This window comes from Ambystoma mexicanum, chromosome 1q, assembly GCF_040938575.1.
Source record: "Ambystoma mexicanum isolate Mex_15411 chromosome 1q, UKY_AmexF1_1, whole genome shotgun sequence".
NCBI lineage: Eukaryota > Metazoa > Chordata > Amphibia > Caudata > Ambystomatidae > Ambystoma > Ambystoma mexicanum.
Genome location: NC_090922.1, coordinates 1227505561 through 1227524236, shown reverse-complemented (window position 1 = coordinate 1227524236; position 18676 = coordinate 1227505561). Strand labels below are relative to the sequence as shown.

At 45.6% G+C, this 18676-nt stretch overlaps 1 protein-coding gene across 1 annotated transcript in view; it reads left to right on the top strand.

Annotated features, from left to right (window-relative positions):
* The window catches only part of ROR1 (receptor tyrosine kinase like orphan receptor 1), an 871402-nt gene that overhangs the window by 806210 nt on the left and 46516 nt on the right, over positions 1-18676 (top strand). The window contains exons 6-7 of the mRNA XM_069641996.1: positions 7441-7758; positions 12819-13064. Coding sequence (XP_069498097.1) covers positions 7441-7758; positions 12819-13064 — 564 coding nt within the window. The remainder of the gene's footprint in view (positions 1-7440; positions 7759-12818; positions 13065-18676) is intronic.

The following is an 18676-nucleotide window of genomic DNA, read 5'->3' as shown; positions in this document are numbered from 1 at the left end:
AAGGTCACGTGGTACAGCTTCAGTACACCGTTGAGTGAAGTCTTTGTCCGCTTTCCATGCCAGAGCATGTAGCATATGTTCAGCACCCTGACGAGTGGAGCACTCCATACGTTTCCATGTCAGGGCATGTGATACAGCCTTAGCACAATACCCTGTGCAGTATTTCCTCTGCTTCCATTGAAGGTCATGTGATACAGATTCAGCAGCCTGATAAGTGCAGTCTTTGCTCTCTTCCATGTCAGAGCATGTAACACAGCTTCAGCACCCTGACGCGTGGAGCTCTCCTTCTGTTTCCATGTCAGGGAATGTGATACAGCTTTATCACAAAACCATGTGCAGTCTTTCTTCTGCCTCCATGCAAGGTCATGTGATACAGCTTCAGCTGTCCGTTAAATGCAGTCTTTGTGCTCTTTCCATGTCAGAGCATGTAACACAGATTCAGCACCATGATGAGTGGAGCACTCCATCCGTTTCCATGTCATTGCACGTGATATGCAGACTTGTGCAGAAACTCACATGGAGTTATCAATGCTTAAAGAATTAACAATACTTGGGACCTTGCTGAGTGTCATGTGGTATGGCTTCAGCTCCTTGTTGTCTTAATATTGTATCTGGTTCTTATGCCAGGAAAGAGGCTACAGCTTCATTCTGGGTAAGCACCTCAAGGCCGTCACCTACTCAAATGTACGGCTGAGTGGAAGCGGGAAACACGGGAGGAGGCTGTCTAACATCGTCCGTCTTTGGAAGAATAGCACAGCCACAGCATTCCAGTCCAGCCCTCAATACATGGCGCCGTTCTGAGAGGTCCTTCATTGTGCCTTCCTCCTTGGTCTCTGTTTGTAGTTGCTGGGCATGCTTCGTTTTGGTGACAGGTTTCCCTAAACTCTGGTTAGAGGTTGCAGGAAGCTAATTTACCTTGGAGCTGCATTGAATTCATGTCGCCTCTGCTTTCCCTTTTTGTACTTGTCCTCTGGTCTTCTGGAACTGTCCACCTCCCTGTCCATGAACTGCACTGGCTCAAGTTGTAGAGCCTATGATTGTACTCAGAGTTGGGTGCTTCCCTATGCCTGGAATACCCTCTCTCCCACACAAAGCTTTTTCAGCCTGACATCACTGTTAGAGAACTCGACGTACTCCAAACTATGCCAGTGCCTGCCCAGAATGTTCCAGAGCCATTAATTCCAGGGATAACCATTCGGTCAATCTCTTCTTAAAGCTACTGTATCATGTCTACATGATCTGTGCATGGCATATGCTATCTTATGGTATAATATATCACGTAATGTTAGCTTAGGTAAATTGAATTAGGTAAGGTGTTTAGGTTTTTGCCATTCTCTCTCTGTTGCGGTTTCTTTTCTTGATGTTTTACAATGGTCTCTGTGCAGCTTTGTCTATTTTGAGAGCAAGGGGTGGTCAGGCGACGGGGATCACATGTTTGGTAATATGGGTTTTACTGGAATATGGGTCTCCACAGTCTTGAGTCTTATCGAGAAACCTTTACTAAGGACATGGGCACATAACATTGACTGTCTTCTTTCTTCCTTCTGGTGGTGGAGGAACCAGGGCCATTCCTGTTTCTCAGCGCTCGGCACCGCTTTACGATTCTGGTTTAAGGTCTAGTTCCCATATCAGTGCCAATGATTTTTTCTTAGAACCAACTACTCTTTGTTGTAAAACCAGAAACCCTTCAAAACACTTGTTTGAGTGCCTCCCATTTGAAGCTATGCTGCTCTTGCCTTACGCACATCCCTTGTGTCAGGTGTCAAGCTTTCATTTGTTCTACTCACAACTCAAGCCGGTCTCCTGGAATGAAGAATAGGGAATTAGAAGTAGTGCAAACTGGCCAATTGTAAAGGCGTGGGCCTTCTCTGACTCAGGCGCTTGGGATTGCTCTGCACCGCATGTTGATACATTTGAAACCATTCAGGCAAAAATGGCAGAACGGCCTGGTGTTTATAGGATTCCTGTCCTCAGAGAGAGGTCAGCACCAAAAACACTAATTCTTCAAATACCAGGCCATTGATCGTACAATGAGGGAAACTGGCTGATGCCACGCGTGGCCCAGTGAGCTGATTTGACTGTGGACTGTCACTGTAGTAACCATACCATAGTGCTCTGATACCCCTATTCAAACAAAGTTGCATAAAGCTGCTATAGAGACTAGTAATGAACCATAAATCTACCCCTAAGAAGATGGTCACCTGGCTGCCTGCTCCTGTTCACTCTTCAGCCTCCCTTCCCTGCTGCCCAGCCCCGCTACTGTCTGGCTTCCTGGTTCGACCCAAGGCAAGTATTCCACATTTGGCGATGTAGTCCAAGGCAAGTATTCCACATTTGGTCATGTAGTCCCAGGCAAGTATTCCCCATTCGGTCATGTGATCCAAGGCAAGTATTCCACATTCGGTCATGTGATCCAAGGCAAGTATTCCACATTTGGTCATGTAGGCCAAGGCAAGTATTCCACATTCGGTCATGTGATCCAAGGCAAGTATTCCACATTCGGTCATGTGATCCAAGGCAACTATTCCACATTTGGTCATGTAGTCCAAGGCAAGTATTCCCCATTCGGTCATGTGATCCAAGGCAACTATTCCACATTTGGTCATGTAGCAAAAGGCAAGTATTCCACATTTGGTCATGTGATCCAAGGCAAGTATTTCACATTTGGTCATGTGATCCAAGGCAAGTATTTCACATTTGGTCATGTAGTCCAAGGCAAGTATTCCACATTTGGTCATGTAGTCCCAGGCAAGTATTCCCCATTCGGTCATGTGATCCAAGGCAAGTATTCCACATTTGGTCATGTGATCCAAGGCAAGTATTTCACATTTGGTCATGTGATCCAAGGCAAGTATTTCACATTTGGTCATGTGATCCAAGGCAAGTATTTCACATTTGGTCATGTAGTCCAAGGCAAGTATTCCACATTTGGTCATGTAGTCCCAGGCAAGTATTCCCCATTTGGTCATGTGATCCAAGACAAGTATTCCACATTTGGTCATGTAATCCAAGGCAAGTATTTCACATTTGGTCATGTAGTCCAAGGCAAGTATTCCACATTTGGTCATGTAGTCCCAGGCAAGTATTCCCCATTCGGTCATGTGATCCAAGGCAAGTATTCCACATTTGGTCATGTAGGCCAAGGCAAGTATTCCACATTCGGTCATGTGATCCAAGGCAACTATTCCACATTTGGTCATGTAGCAAAAGTCAAGTATTCCACATTTGGTCATGTGATCCAAGGCAAGTATTTCACATTTGGTCATGTGATCCAAGGCAAGTATTTCACATTTGGTCATGTAGTCCAAGGCAAGTATTCCACATTTGGTCATGTAGTCCCAGGCAAGTATTCCCCATTCGGTCATGTGATCCAAGGCAAGTATTCCACATTTGGTCATGTGATCCAAGGCAAGTATTTCACATTTGGTCATGTAGTCCAAGGCAAGTATTCCACATTTGGTCATGTAGTCCCAGGCAAGTATTCCCCATTCGGTCATGTGATCCAAGGCAAGTATTCCACATTTGGTCATGTAGGCCAAGGCAAGTATTCCACATTCGGTCATGTGATCCAAGGCAACTATTCCACATTTGGTCATGTAGCAAAAGGCAAGTATTCCACATTTGGTCATGTGATCCAAGGCAAGTATTTCACATTTGGTCATGTGATCCAAGGCAAGTATTTCACATTTGGTCATGTAGTCCAAGGCAAGTATTCCACATTTGGTCATGTAGGCCCAGGCAAGTATTCTAAATATCGTCATGTGATCCTGGCAAGTATTGCACATTTGGTCATGTGTTCCAAGGCAAGTCTTCCACATTTGATCATCTAGTCCCAGGCAAGTATTCCACATTTGGCCATGTAGTCCAAGGCAAGAATTCCACATTTGGTCATGTCATACCAGGCAAGTATTGCAGATTTGCTCATGTAGTTTCAGGCAACTATTCCACATTTGGTCATATAGTCCCAGGCAAATATTCCACATTTGGTCATGTAGTCTAAGGCAAGTATTCCACATTTGGTCATGTCATACCAGGCAAGTATTGCACATTTGCTCATGTAGTTTCAGGCAACTATTCCACATTTGGTCATATAGTCCCAGGCAAATATTCCACATTTGGTCATGTAGTCTAAGGCAAGTATTCCACATTTGGTCATGTCATACCAGGCAAGTATTGCACATTTGCTCATGTAGTTTCAGGCAACTATTCCACATTTGGTCATATAGTCCCAGGCAAATATTCCACATTTGGTCATGTAGTCTAAGGCAAGTATTCCACATTTGGTCATGTGATCCAAGGCAAGTATTCCACATTTGGTCATGTGATCCAAAGCAGGTATTCCACATTTGGTCATGTGATCCAAGGCAAGTATTCCACATTTGGTCATGTGATCCAAGGCAAGTATTGAAATACTCGCTCCTTGAAACACTTGTGTATAGGTTGCGTTATAATTGCTATATCATATCATTCCACACATGCACATGAATTGCCATGGACAGCTATGCTGAGTTGTGCTACAATATTGTCAAAGGTTCTCCTGACCCCCCCACTCTGCTATGATTCTGGAGGATTGTATGAGCACCGTTCTAGGACCAGATGAGATTTGCAGGATTTCTACTACCACTGAAATCTATTCAACAGAGGTATTCAGGCAGGAGGCACTGCTCTTGCTTTAGAAGACCATATAAACTGTGCAGACATTAGATACTTCTCAAGCCATAGAGTGTGACTTGTTTCTTCAGGGGCTGCTGTGACGACATAGAGGTGAAATTGGGAGTTAATGAAAGTATGAAATAGACACCATCAAGATGCGCAAGTGGGGTACTCTGTTGTTAAGCTGAGGGCACTCGTTGAGACCTTCTTTTCGCCACCTGGTCACATGCATTCAAAGGATCGCAGGTGTCCTTCCAGTACGGCCACCAATCCCTGGAGTCCAGTGGAGGATCAAGCGTATAATGCTCGCTTAGCCTAAGTGGGAAAGTGCCCAGGTGCCCTCCATTCATGGCTGGGAGCCGTGTGGCCAGTGATTGGCCCATGAGCTTCTTGCTGTTCTTCTTCCAGTTCACTAGGGGTAAAATAAATCTTGCCAAACGTACGGAATGCCAGTACCTCTTGGCATTCTGCGTGCCTAAGGTGTGCTTACCCGGATGGTCTAGAGACAGTTTCTCCCACCAGCTAGAGGACCGGTGTTCTAGTGTGCTGAATTGTTCTCATTCAAGGCTCACATTTACCACAGCTTCTTTGATAGATGGGCAAGTCACTGGGTGCTGCGATGTGCGGACAACAGCTCGCATAGCGCACCTGGAAATATGTGTCTCCTTGCAGGCATGCTTTCAATAGCTTCGCTCTTCTCCTACACGTTGAATTATTAGAGCGGTATCAAGTAGTGTTGTATTGAAGTCTACCCATTTGTATGGGTATCCATTGGAAATGTAGGTTCCCCGTATGGTGTTATCCCTCTGTATCCTACTCCCCGCTAGATATCCGTTCTGTTTTTACCTCTGAAAAGCCCTCCATTATGCATCTGTATTGTTTTATACCTCTGTACTTGTATTTTATTTATTTATTTACATTTCTTATAAAGCGCATTTTGCCCAGAGGCCTCAAAGCGCTACAAAGAAACGTGATTTACAGATAATACAGACACACATAACAAAAAACAGAGAGGAACAAAGCAAAGTGGACACAATATGAGAAGACCAGTGAAAAAACCCATTAGTTCAATGTTTCAGACGGCAGATAAAGTTCAGCCTACAAGTCCAAGTTTCAAGGAGCCCATGGGCAAATATTTACACTGTCTCAGATAGATGGGCAAGGTACTGACTCCACACCCCACCAATATGCCATCCCTGTTCCCCTGGGCACTCCGTTATGTATCTGTATTGGTGTACACCTCTGTAAAGCACTACTTTGGGCCTAGCTTAAAACCTATGAATGATCAGGCAGGCACACACTTGACCTGTCATGTGTGAAGACACCCACCTTTTTTGTGTCACTACTGAAAAGGTGCTGGCAGGGTTGAAGACAGGAAGACGATAAGATTGACACCTCCCCGCTATTATGTTATCCTCCTTCAAAGGAAGCAGCATTGCACAACTCATCCCCCACAGGCTGCATCCTATGGTGCAAGAGAGGCGCATGGAAACATTAGGCTGCAGAGTCCATTCGGGTGCAGGGAAAGTTGGCAGGGATCTTCCAACGCCCCACCTCTCCACTGGGAATTCGGTCTTTGAGTCTGGGGAGGTGTCTATGCTGATGGGGTGCGACAATTGATAACCAGTGGGAGGGTGCCTAGCACAGTTCCTCAGAGAGTAGATGAAGGCTATCACTGTCCTTAGCACGCATATATACTGCCTAAGTTCCTAAGAAAGCGTTGAAGTCCCAGTAGCGAAAGGGTTAGGATATTAATGAATCATTGGAACCCTGAGGTCATTTCTGTGCTTCATACGTGGTGCCCAGGTGAGGCAGCACAGAACATTTCTGCTTCTGAAGAGCTGTTTATTCTGCGATGGGGGTCTAAGGTCCGGCTTTCATGGTAAGAATATGCACGCTGTGGTCTCCAGAAGTCTTTGAACTTGAGCCCTGCATGAGCTGTGTCCCAGAAGGGAATCCATTCAAGAGAACAGTTTCTAGCTAAGCATCAGAACCTGCCCTTTAAAGCCTCTGGTCTAAAATGACATTCATGTGTATGCAGTTGGCATTTTATACATTGTGCTATATCGCAAGTCACTTTGCTTGAAAGTGCCGGGCATCATGAACTGGAGAACACGAGAAGTGACGTATATAATCAAAGAGACCTATGGGAGTCCATCCTGTTCCAGTAGAGTAGAAGTACTCACCAAAGGAGAACTTTGGCTTCCTTTGAGGTAAAGTTCTTACAAGGCGGGGGATTTATATTAGCCTTATGAAGCCCTGTGTGACAGAGGTGGGAAATCACACATCTTGCACACATGTCATAGGAGGTCCCAATCTGGGCTCCTAAACTAAGAGCTATTTATTTTAACAATAATCGTGGTAAACTTCTCAAAATTCAGATTTCATTGGTCGGAGGATGGCTAATGTACCCTGGGTAGGACCTGATCTGGGCACCGGCAGGTCGTTACACTCTGCCACCTGTTTCAGAGCGATGCCGAAATTGGGGACTGGAGTATATAGGAATGCTGGATGCTCCACTGGCCGTGCAGAAAAGTGCCAGCCATGCCCTCATTGGCTTTCTTGATGTTCGGTTCTGCAGTCAGAGGTTTTGGTAACATGACAGCAGTGTGTCCTCTATTGAATAAGCCCACTCACCACGTTGTGCTACCCACCCTTAGAGCGGAAGCATTCGTGTACCACGTCTCTTTAAATCCTGTACAATTCTGCATTCTCATTTTATCGACCTTTGTACGAAAAGGTGCTTCTTCTTCCATCTGAACTAAAGTGTTTTTATTTGTTTTTCAGCTGCTTTCACGATGATTGGCACGTCCAATCATTTATCCGATAAATGCTCGCAGTTTGCCATTCCTTCTCTATGCCACTATGCCTTCCCATACTGCGACGAAACCTCGGCAGTGCCAAAGCCCCGTGACCTGTGCCGCGATGAGTGCGAAATTCTAGAGAACGTTCTCTGCCAGGCCGAGTACATCTTTGCCCGGTCGAACCCAATGATTTTGATGAGGTTGAAGTTGCCAAACTGCGAAGACCTTCCACAGCCAGATAGCCCAGAGGCGGCCAATTGTATACGCATTGGAATCCCGATAGCCGAGCCTATCAATAAAAGTAAGTGACACTTCGGCTTTCCGTCAACATGCACTTTCGTGGTCAGATTTTTCAGTGTGCTGATAGCTTAGGTTTTAATGAAGGAAACCACTTTGACACATTTGCTAATTACTCAAGGGCCTCAAAAGGGGTTCACATGTTTCCATCAATGATGGGGAACACCGTATTAGGTGTATTGTGTTATATAATGCCTACATTGTTTAATCAATATTGTGCGCTTTTCATCTCTATTCATTCCTCAATTGTACTCCCTGCTCTGAACAAAATGTATCATTGTCATTGTTCTTGGTTTCTTTATCGTGGTTTTTTACTTTTGTGGCTATTTATTGACTATTGCATTGTGAAATGTGGTAGTCCTGGCTGATAATGGGACTGCACGGCTTACCTGGCCACCTATCTGATCTCGGACCCAATCCCTGCAGCTGGGGACTGTTTTCTGTATCGCTGCAGTCCCCAAACCAGCACTTATGTCTGCATTCACCCTGCACTTGCCACCAGCTGGCCACTCTTTATTTATTTTATGTTATTACTTATTATCCCATGTACTGCACTTTTCCCTTCCCCAGCCCTCTGCACTTTTCTTTTTCCCCCTTCCCTTGCACTTGCGCGATCTGAATGACACCTGGCCTAGTAAGATCGTTGCCTGACTTCCCTCTTTTCCCCCTCCCTTGCCTCGTCGCGCCTTGAAACACTTGTGTATAGGCGCATTATAAATGTCATATCATATCATTGTGTCTGTGCACAGCCTGGAAGAACACTGTGAGGTCGAAACACGTGTCGGCTGTTTTTTCTTTTTGGATTAAATAGATATCTTGAACGGTTGACTTATCCACACAGTGTGATCGTGTTTTACTTGAATTCATGTAAACACAGGTCCCGTGGTGCACTGGGTCTTCCTTCGCTCGATTACTAGCAGCAGATACCACCAATTGCACATTCATGCTTTTCTAAAAGCAGGGACTAGTGCAGCAGCGCAAGTCTATCTGTCCCAGAATTGCTCATTACTCATAATGCCAATTAGCACCTTCAGATGATCCAGACGGCGCTAATTTCCAAAATAAGTACGAAAATAATATTCAGCTAAGAAGACTGTGTTCTTGTGCCCATCATCGGCCATGCCAGAGGTCAAGATTAATTCTAAGCCTTCCAGCCATCGCCCCATTTGTTTTGTTTTTGTGCCCATCGGACAACCTTTAAGTATCACAGAAAAGTGTTCTCTCTCTGGCCAACTGAGTGTCAAAAAGGATCAAGTACAGTTAACCTTGCAAGGTTACTTTCTGCCTAGTCTGCCACTCAAGCACCAGGCAGAAATTGCACGACTGTGTTGAGGGGGGACACCGCTCTCATTCCCGATGGAGGAGCAGCTTGGGATACTCTCCTGAGTTTGTTACTGGCAGCGGCAGGCTCGGGTTAGCTTATAGGGCAGTAGGCCCACGGCCGAACCAAAAACACAAAATGCTTGTGTGGACCAGTTTTTTGGGTCAAAGTGGGGCACTTTTTTGGCCAATGTGGGCCCGTTTGATGAGTTACTTCACTATGCAGCTAATAATTTTGACAAGTGTTGCTGAATAAATACTCTTTAAAATGTACAATTTGCATCACATTTATCAAATAATCCTCCTTGGATACTATTCAAACAGTGTCACAAAAGGAATCAATTCCCATTTGTAACTGTGGGCCACTTTTTTCGTTGGAGCCCGAGACAATTTTATGCCCCAGTCCGACCCTGGGCAGCGGGTCTCCCTCACACCTTTTTGGTGTTGTGGAACTCCAACCACATCCCTCACTACTATCCTGGATTAGATCAGCGAAGGACTGGCCATATTCTGTAATTTGTTTGACTTTACCCGGCTGTTACTATAACGTCAAATCTTCCCAGTGCACCACGGGAGTCAGGGGTAGGGGCGCATTCGCATTAGTCATGCCCGCATGCAGCTATAGCCTGCGTGTCCCTGCAAAGCTGATTGGAGGTGCCCACCGGCAGACCTCCAATCAGCTTCCTCAGGTCTTGCACAATGGACAGTCTGTATCCCCCTGTGTCCTCCCCTGGTTTCTTATAGATCGCTTGCTGCCAAATTGCCCCTGCCCCATTGTTAGTGCCCCACTCCCTTGTATGTATGTCCACCCCCCAGTCCCGCTCCATGCCCTGTTAAGCACTCCTTTCCTTCCTGAGGCTGGGCCGCACTCAATTAATTCCAAAATAATAATAATAATGCATACAGTGGCAACCATGGAATACGCCAGCCCTCCAACCATTGCAGGAAAAGGTTGGGATGCTCCGCTTTATGTTCTTTCTTTAATGCCGCCCCGCATAAATAAAACGAGTGGTGGAACGTCATTGCGAGTGATGTCCCACTCCCTGTATCTGTTGTTTTCTTATTTGTATAAACCTGGGCAAACCAAAACATACTCAAACACAATAGTACCAAAGGGATTTCTCATGGAAGGGTGGAGTTCACCAGTTTAGGTGGATTTCTGATGGACACATTACAAAAAAATAATCCCCATATGAACATGGCGGGATAAACATATGGGAACAGAATAAGATCCATAGATCCAACACACCTTCCAACATTTGGATAATATTAATACAATCTTCACACCATAATTGGAAAAAATAAGCTTGGATATCAGACTATCCCAAAGTGAAAACAAGATGAATCTTGTGCAGAGCCAATATTCTGCATCCCAGGCAGCACACAGTTAAGGCTCAGAACCCAACTATCTGCATTGTGTCCTTACCAAATGCCAAGCCTGCGATATGGCTGGGCTCCAAACAATCAGAGAAAGAAGAGCTACTTAATATTTGGCAGCCTTTTCGGAATGTCGTTGCTCGGATGATAAAAGTACCCGATGCCTTCCCCTGGGTTACAGCAGATGGGCAGTATACAATAGGGCCGTGGACTTTCTATCCCACAATTCCATCTTACATATGGCATAACAAGGGGATCTATGTGGCTAGTACAGGACAAGTTATATTGACGATAATGCACACTTCTAACAAGCATCTCAAAGGCCTACATTGTCAATACAGCATTTGATCAGATTTCTGTCTTTTCTTGGTGTTCAATGAGATTTCAGAGTTTGGAATCAGTTTAATAACAATTGATATTTCAACAAGGTGAAGACTTAAGCAATAAGCGCTGATCCACGATGGCCTTAAGGAAGGCCCGGGAGTTTACCAGATGCGGTAATGCCCCCGGTGAGGGGATAATTGTTATTAGTACCCTGACCCGTTGAACCAGGGTACTAAAAGCAACTTCTTCAACTGCCAGACACTCCAGCGCTTCATAACTGACATTAAAAAAAAAAAGAAAATGGCCGCCATCGAAGGGGAAACAAAGTCTGTTCTCCCTGTTCACGACGGCCATTGAAAAGAGTAAAAAAATGAAACAAATAAGATGGCCGCCATGGAAAGGGAAAGGGGACTATAGGTAGTCGTTCTCCCTTTCATGGTGGCCATTTTCTTCGTTTACCTCTTTTTCCTTTTTTTTTTTAATGGCCACCATGGAAAGGGAGATGGGAGTCCCATCTCCCTTTCCATGGCAGCCGAAAAAGATATGTCAGTTGCCGGATGATGATTACAGCCAATCGTGGGCACTGTAACATTGTTACAACTGCTTGCCGGGTACTAATGCTGAATAACAACAAGGGTAACCACACAACCATTTTACTATTTCTACCTTATTTTTTGCTATGATGGAGAAAACCTTTATCCTCAGTGTCCTGAGGTTCTCCTGCACATCACTATGAGTAATATATGGGATAGAGAGTCACCTTCCATATACTATTACCCTAGTGCACGTCTGCAACAAGTCACCAAGGATTTCTTTTACCAAATAGAGGATGAACACTGACTTCTTTTATAAGGTCACAGTGTGCATCGGCATATATAGGTCGGCAGTTTCTACATCGCTTTGCTCTGCGGCACCATTGTGTAAACCCTGCCACCTACTTGATGGGTGGTCATCCCCAGACGGCACGTTTCCAACCAATATACAATAGGGCCGTTGACTTTCGATCTCAGAATCCCATCTTACATATGGCATAAAAAGGGGATTTATGTGGCTAGTACAGGACAAGTTATCCGGACGATAATGCACACTTCGAACAAGCATCTCATTGTGCACACTGCACCTGAATGCACACATCACATCCATGCACTGTGGTCGGTGGTTCTAATGCAAATGATATTATTACCTCGTGAAATTCACACTAGGCAATCTCGGCCGGTGCATTCCCTATTGAAATAGGGGCTACATCATCCTGGATAACTAAAGTGGTACAAATTAAACCGCCCAAACTGAGGTGTGCAGTGCTCCGTGCACAGTTTGTGTAATCTTTTAAGGTCCCCTCCAATGCATTATTGTTGACTAATGCCACACACCCCAACGACATAAGGAGTAAACACAATGGAGAAATCATGAGCTGGAGAGTGCAGTGGTGTGGGAGATTTCTGATGGAGACCTCCATCCTCACTCCTTTCGGGGTGAACTATCTCCTCAATGTTCTGCAGTGGGGCTGCCAGTATCAAGGTCTGATAATAAACTTGTTGATGGACTCTGTGGTACATCTTCTAAAATAAGGACATGATGGCCAAATATGGATTGATGGAATAAGACACGTGTGCTTGGAGGCATAAACCATGTCTCCCAGATTGGTTCCATTGTGCACAAGGCCATATTTAACATAGCCAGACCTATGCCCATGAAATAGCCCATGAAATAGTTCTCCCTGCTGAACCTGATTGCAGCAGGTCATTACTGATGCATTAGCTATCTAAAATAACCTCTGAAGAGTTTTAATAGTGTTGTAAATATTCTTCGATGTAATGTTACCTGCTCCCCCAATGCATGTCATTACGGTTGCAGTATTAGTTATTCTCTACTTGTACATGCAATGTGTATAAAGGGAACACATTTAGGCAATGAGTTCAAAGTCAGTTCTGTGGTAGATCTGCATAAAGGTGGTGTGGTTCAGGCCTCGCTCATGCAGCAATGAAAGGGTTAACTGCTGCCATTCGAAGGTAGGATCATATTGTTCCATTCATACTTTTTCAGATCACAAATGCTACAACAGCACTGGAGTGGATTACCGCGGAACCGCCAGCGTAACCCGGTCCGGCCGGCAGTGTCAGCCGTGGAATTCCCAGTATCCCCACACCCACAGCTTCACAGCACTCAGGTATCCGGAGCTGAACGGGGGGCACTCCTACTGCCGAAACCCCGGAAACCAGAAGGAAGCCCCGTGGTGCCTTACTTTAGATGAACACGTCAAGTCCGACCTGTGTGACATTCACACATGTGGTAAATATTAAGCTTCTTTATTAAATTTGAAAGAGTACTGTGAAGTAGCCATCTGTGCTGCATGCAGTGCCGTCACTTTGGGAGCCTCGCGAGGCGCCCAGGTAGCACGTATGGTGTTTGAAAAGGGGGGTTTGTGAAAGTGAAGTGATGAATGTACAACAGAAAATGTCTCAATTTTTAAATGTGTTTATTGTTTATTTATTAGGCGCTTTTACAACAAGACAGTGTCCCAAAGCACCACAGGGCAAATGTGGAGGGAACAAAGGAGTGAATAAACAATGGAAAAAGACAATGGACCTCATTATACGGAAGGCGGTAAACCATGGTGCTATCAGCACCTGGTTGCCGCCGGTACCATACCGGTACCACCATGGAGAAAAGGGGAATTACCACCCCATTCCAAGGTTGGCGGGGCGGTAATTCCCCCTTTCTCCATGGCCCTTCCCCATTCCCATTTTTGCCCCATAGGGCATAATGGGAATGGGGAAGGAGCTAATTACGGTACTGCAAATTGCGGTACCGTAATTAGCACCAAGACCCCTTTGCGGGACCCAACTTTAACGGCTGGTCTACACCAGGCGTTAAGGTCGGGTCACGCAAAGGGACCTCGTAGTAAGGCGGTAAGGGTTAACGGTCACCGGTACCTTTACCGGTGACCGTTAACCCTTACCGCATTCCGTGTAATGAGGCCCAATTAATTAATAATAACGCAAACAACGGTACTACTAAACTTTCTGACGTTCTGAACGTGCAAGAGCAGTAAGAGAGAAAGGGGGTGCATGGGTACGTGCTAAAATGGGGGTAGTGCAAGGGTGGAAGTGCAAGAGGTGCCTGTTGAGGGAATCAGCAGGGAAGTGCACGGGCAAAGTCAACCGCTCATCAGGTAAGTGCAGGGTGGAGACAATCCACCCAAAGGCGGGTTTGGGCCCAGAGGGCAGTGCAGAGGAGGTGCTGGTGGCAACTGGGCAAAACAGACCTGACAGGCGGGTGTGGGTGGCTGCTGGTGTCGATTGGGCAAAAGGCCAGGACCCAATTGAACTCTTGAAGGACCAGGCTACCAATCTCAGAGAAGAGTGGAGGTTAGCATGGGAGGAGGAGAGGGAAGGAGAAGGAGAAGAGGGTAGGTCTTGAGTTGTGTGCGGAACTTGAAGACTAGGAAGGAGCCAGCTGAGGAGAAAGACCTGCCCCCAGCCCTCTGCTTGGAGAAATGTTTGATCAGCAGAGAGTTGGAGCCAGAGGATTGAAAGGTTTGGGAAGGAGAGTATTTAGTAAGAGAGAGCTGCTGATAGTGTGGTCCCAGGCACCAGGCAACCTTGGGGATGATGCAAAGAGTCTTGCAGCCGCTGGAAGTCAGTGGAGAGATTATAGAACTGGAGAGATATGGTCCCAGGGATTCAGGTCAAAGATAAGCCTTGCAGCCCTGTTCTGGGTTAGTTGAAGAGGACAGAGTGAAGAATGAGGCAGGTTGAGGACTAGGCTGTTACAGTAATCCATCCTGAAGAGGACCAGAGCTCTAGTGATGTTGAGCTTCAGGGGGAAGGGGAAAGGGAGAATGCCTCTAAGGAAGGGATGCTGAAAGTAGGCCTTCTTGGCAAGGTCCACGATGTGAGGAGTAAAGGAGAGAGAGGAATCAAAGACAACCCCAAGATTGCTGGCCTCAGTGGAAGGTGAGGGAGGTGAGCACTTAGAGGGTGGCCTGAATGCAGGAGGGACACGGGGAGCAGGTGTCCCAATAGGAAGAATCTCAGTCCTACTGGCATTAATACAATGATCATTAGAGGTGCTACAGTCAGTCAGGGATGAAGAGTGAGGAGGAAGAGGAAGAGTTGTGTGTCATCTGCGTAACACTGGAAATGAGGAGAGAAGGAAGACATCAGGTGAGAAAGAGGTGCAAGGTAGATGTTGAAAAGCCAAGGCGAGAGGATGGAGCCCTGGGGAACACCACGTGTAGAGAGAGTGGTGGTGGAGGAGAAAGAGCCCAGAAGCACTTGGGAAGGGTGGTCAGTTAGGAAGGAGGTCAACCAATCCAGTGCCCAATGAGCAGAATTTAACCAGATTTGAAGGCATAGAGTGTGTTCCAGCACTTACACTCCACGGTGTAATTTGCACATGAGCAAAAGTGTTTCGATCTGATGTGGGCTCCATTAGAGCTTCTCACAAAGATGAAGACAGATGTGAGTAATTTTCACGTCTGTTTTGCTTGTGAATTTGCGCTTTTTGCCAAGTGGCTATGGTACACTGTGCCCATGTCTTGGTTTCTGGATCTAGGCCTCGGGTGTGAAGATGAGGTGTTGGGTTGAGGGGGAGGGTAGGAAGCAGCAGCAGAAAACACTTAGCAGAAGGTATGTAAGAAAAGACAGTGTGGTGGGGTGAGGGTGATTTGGCTGAATGTGGACTCGACTTGTCTAGTTCGAGTGAGAGGAAGTGCAGAAAACTAGCATTGTAGTATTGAAATGCCCATAATTTTAGAGGTATATCTAGCCGACAGATCTGAAACTACCACTTAGCTGGGCTTAGAGGGAGTGTAATTAGTTGTGTGATGGGTTTGAGATTTGCTCAAGCAGTCCAATGTATTTCTGTGTATTACACTTCCATAATGGGTTAAGTGGCATTGGGAGCAAGCTTGCCTTTGTGAATTGGTTCGACTGTTTTAGACTTTCAGGGTATTAAACATTCTGATTCTGAAACAATTACACAAATGTAGTTGTAAACATGAAATACAATGCTTTATAACAGTTATAATAGGACACATAGCCTCATTCTGGCTAGGGAAGCAACCACATTTTTTGTGCCTTTCACAGCATTTGATAACTCCACAATGACTCCCCTCATGGAGCAGGAATCTCGCAAGAACATTCTGAACTAGAGTTTTCCTGCAGAGTTTCCTCTCCGTGCAAGGAACCCAAAACCTAGCCCTGGGTGGTCAGAATTCTGAATCCTGCGGAAAGGTTGGATCCCTGCAGACTGTGCCCACTGTTTCTGCAAGTGAAAAAAATAGGCACAGTCTGGTAGCAGCCAGGCTCTTCCTGCAGGATTCTCTGGCAGAAAAAAACAACTTTACTGTTCACTGGCGACAATCCTTAAACCAGGCTATATGGGAACCCCTTTCAACCTATGAGCTGCATTAGTGCCCAGCAAGAGTCAACCAGAATGTAAAACACATTCTGATTGCCTCTCACCGGGTCGTTACATGGCCCGGAATCGCTCGGCCTGGATTCCATGGCCATTGTTCCCAGCGGGGGCGTGGCAGGCCCTCAGCCAATGAAGAGGCTCGAAGCTGGGCTAAACCCGTTCCGAGCCTCCACGCGGCTGAGAAGCTGCCATCGCCCTGCGCCGGGGACTCAGGTATGTTTTTCTTTTTTTTTCCTTTTCTCCCTACCCTCCCAACTCCTCTTACCTTCTGATTTCTCTTTTTTCAGGAGCAGATGCGCTGGGAACACTTCTGTTACCAGGGTGTCTGCTCCCGAAGGCCGCCATGGAAAGGGAAAACGGACTCTGTTTTCCTTTTCCCGGCGGCCATTTTCTTTATAATTTTTCTTTTTCTGGCTCGAAATGCTGCAGCATTTCAGTACAGAAACAAATGCTTTTAGTACCCCGGTCTTGCAGGCCAGGGTACTAATAGCAATATGCCCCTCGCGGCGGGGGTATTACTGAGTCAGGTAATGCCCCCACCACTCTTGGCATATTGCTTAAATAACAAACCCCACAATATTTGATCTGAAAATCTCACCAGAATACAGACCACCATCCTGAAGCCAGGCTGATGCTGAATCCTGCTAGGTCCCTTGGTATGTAATATTAAATGATTCAGCAGACGTGTTAAAACTCAGTAACGAAGACAATCAATTAAAACACATCTGTAAGAACATTGGACAATTGAATCCCGACTTTGCCCAATCACCCACAAAAATACTCAGTTTGAACAAAGAGGCCCTCTTGACCAGTCACCATATCATTGTTTATTTAAACAAAAAAAAACTATATTGAATGCTTAATTAAATGAAAACTGGGGACCATCTTCATGCAATAAATGTATGTATCTTGCCCTTACTTAGAGTCAACACTCATAATTAAAAAGATTTACAACTGGGGATTAAACTGTTACCAGAATATGTGTGTTCGGGTCAAATGATTGTGTTACTCCCTTTTTCACTACCATAACCCTGTATATCTAAACCAGACAACATTTATCTTTGAGTAGGTTCAGGATATTGATTAGCATCTATACATAATCAGTGCAAGTTAATGCCCTAAGTCAACTAAGCTTAACCTTTTAGCAGGTTTACACCTAATCCCCTCTCCAGGACTCTACCCTTTTGAATGACTTAGAGTCAGATTACATGCTATAGTACTATCACTGACTTCCTCCTCAGCACATAACAAGGCAGCTACCTGGGCCATTCCTAGCACCCATATGCCTACATTTCTGAAATCACTACTCTCTTGACGTGGCCACTGAGTTCTCAACAGTGGGCAATGGTGCCCTATTTTTCTATTTCTAGTTCTATATATTTCTAGAGCGCCAAAGCCCATAGGCATCCGGATGCTACATAGAACAGGGACATACATACAAGACAAAAATCCAGATGGGACAGTCAAAAGACTTCCCCAGGCAAATAATCTATTTTTCAAGAGTTTTCGGAATATAAAATGATTTTCTTCCTTCCATAGAGATTCTGGGAGCTCATTCCGAGCCTGTGCAATCAGAATGGGAAAAGGCTGACCATTCCGCTGGGTTCTCTTGAACCGGTGAACCCTAAAACTGCAAGCACAAGATGATCTCAGGCTTCTGCCTTGTTTATAAAACTCTAGTTTCGCCTTCAAATAGTACAATGCAGTCCCAAATAGGCACTTGTGGCCCAGAGTGAGTACCTTAAATTGAAATCTGGCTGCCACAGGGAGCCAATGGAGCTCCCTGCGGGCCTTAGATACCGGGTGTCTGCGTGCAATGTTGCACACTATGAGTACTGCATTATTTTGAAGCTTCTGAAGCTTGTTCATACATCTGTGCTTGCTCCCCCAAGCAAAGAATTACAATAGTTGAGCCACAGTAGAATAATAGCTCAGACCAGTTTTTCCAGACAATTTTTCTTGAAGACCAGCAGACAAATCTGTCTCGGGACTCTTAAGTAGCAATTTGAGTTCTTGATTATACAGTTAACATGGGCACCTGCGTTAAGCGTGGCCTCCATGAAAGTGCCAAGGGTTTTATCCTTACTGGCCATCAATGCGGAAGCTCAAGGTATTCCCGTCCCAGGCCATCATGGGCATGCTTTGACCCATACACCATAAGCTCGGTTTTACTAGCGTTTAAGCAGAGCCAGTTAGAGGGCATCCAGCCTTTAATGAGCATGTAGATTTCACTTAAGTGTTCTTGATCAGCTGCATGATGCCCACTGAGTTCTATACAGAGCTGGAAGTCATCTGCATAATTAGCAAAGAATACACCCAATCTCTCTATTTCCTCACCACACAATGGTTGGATATACATATTGAAAAGATATGGGAATAGACAGGCCCCCTGCTGGACATCACACAGAATTGGCTCTGAATCAGAGGAAGCATCTCCCCAATGGATCCTAGGGTTTCGGCCACAGAGGAATGATTCCATC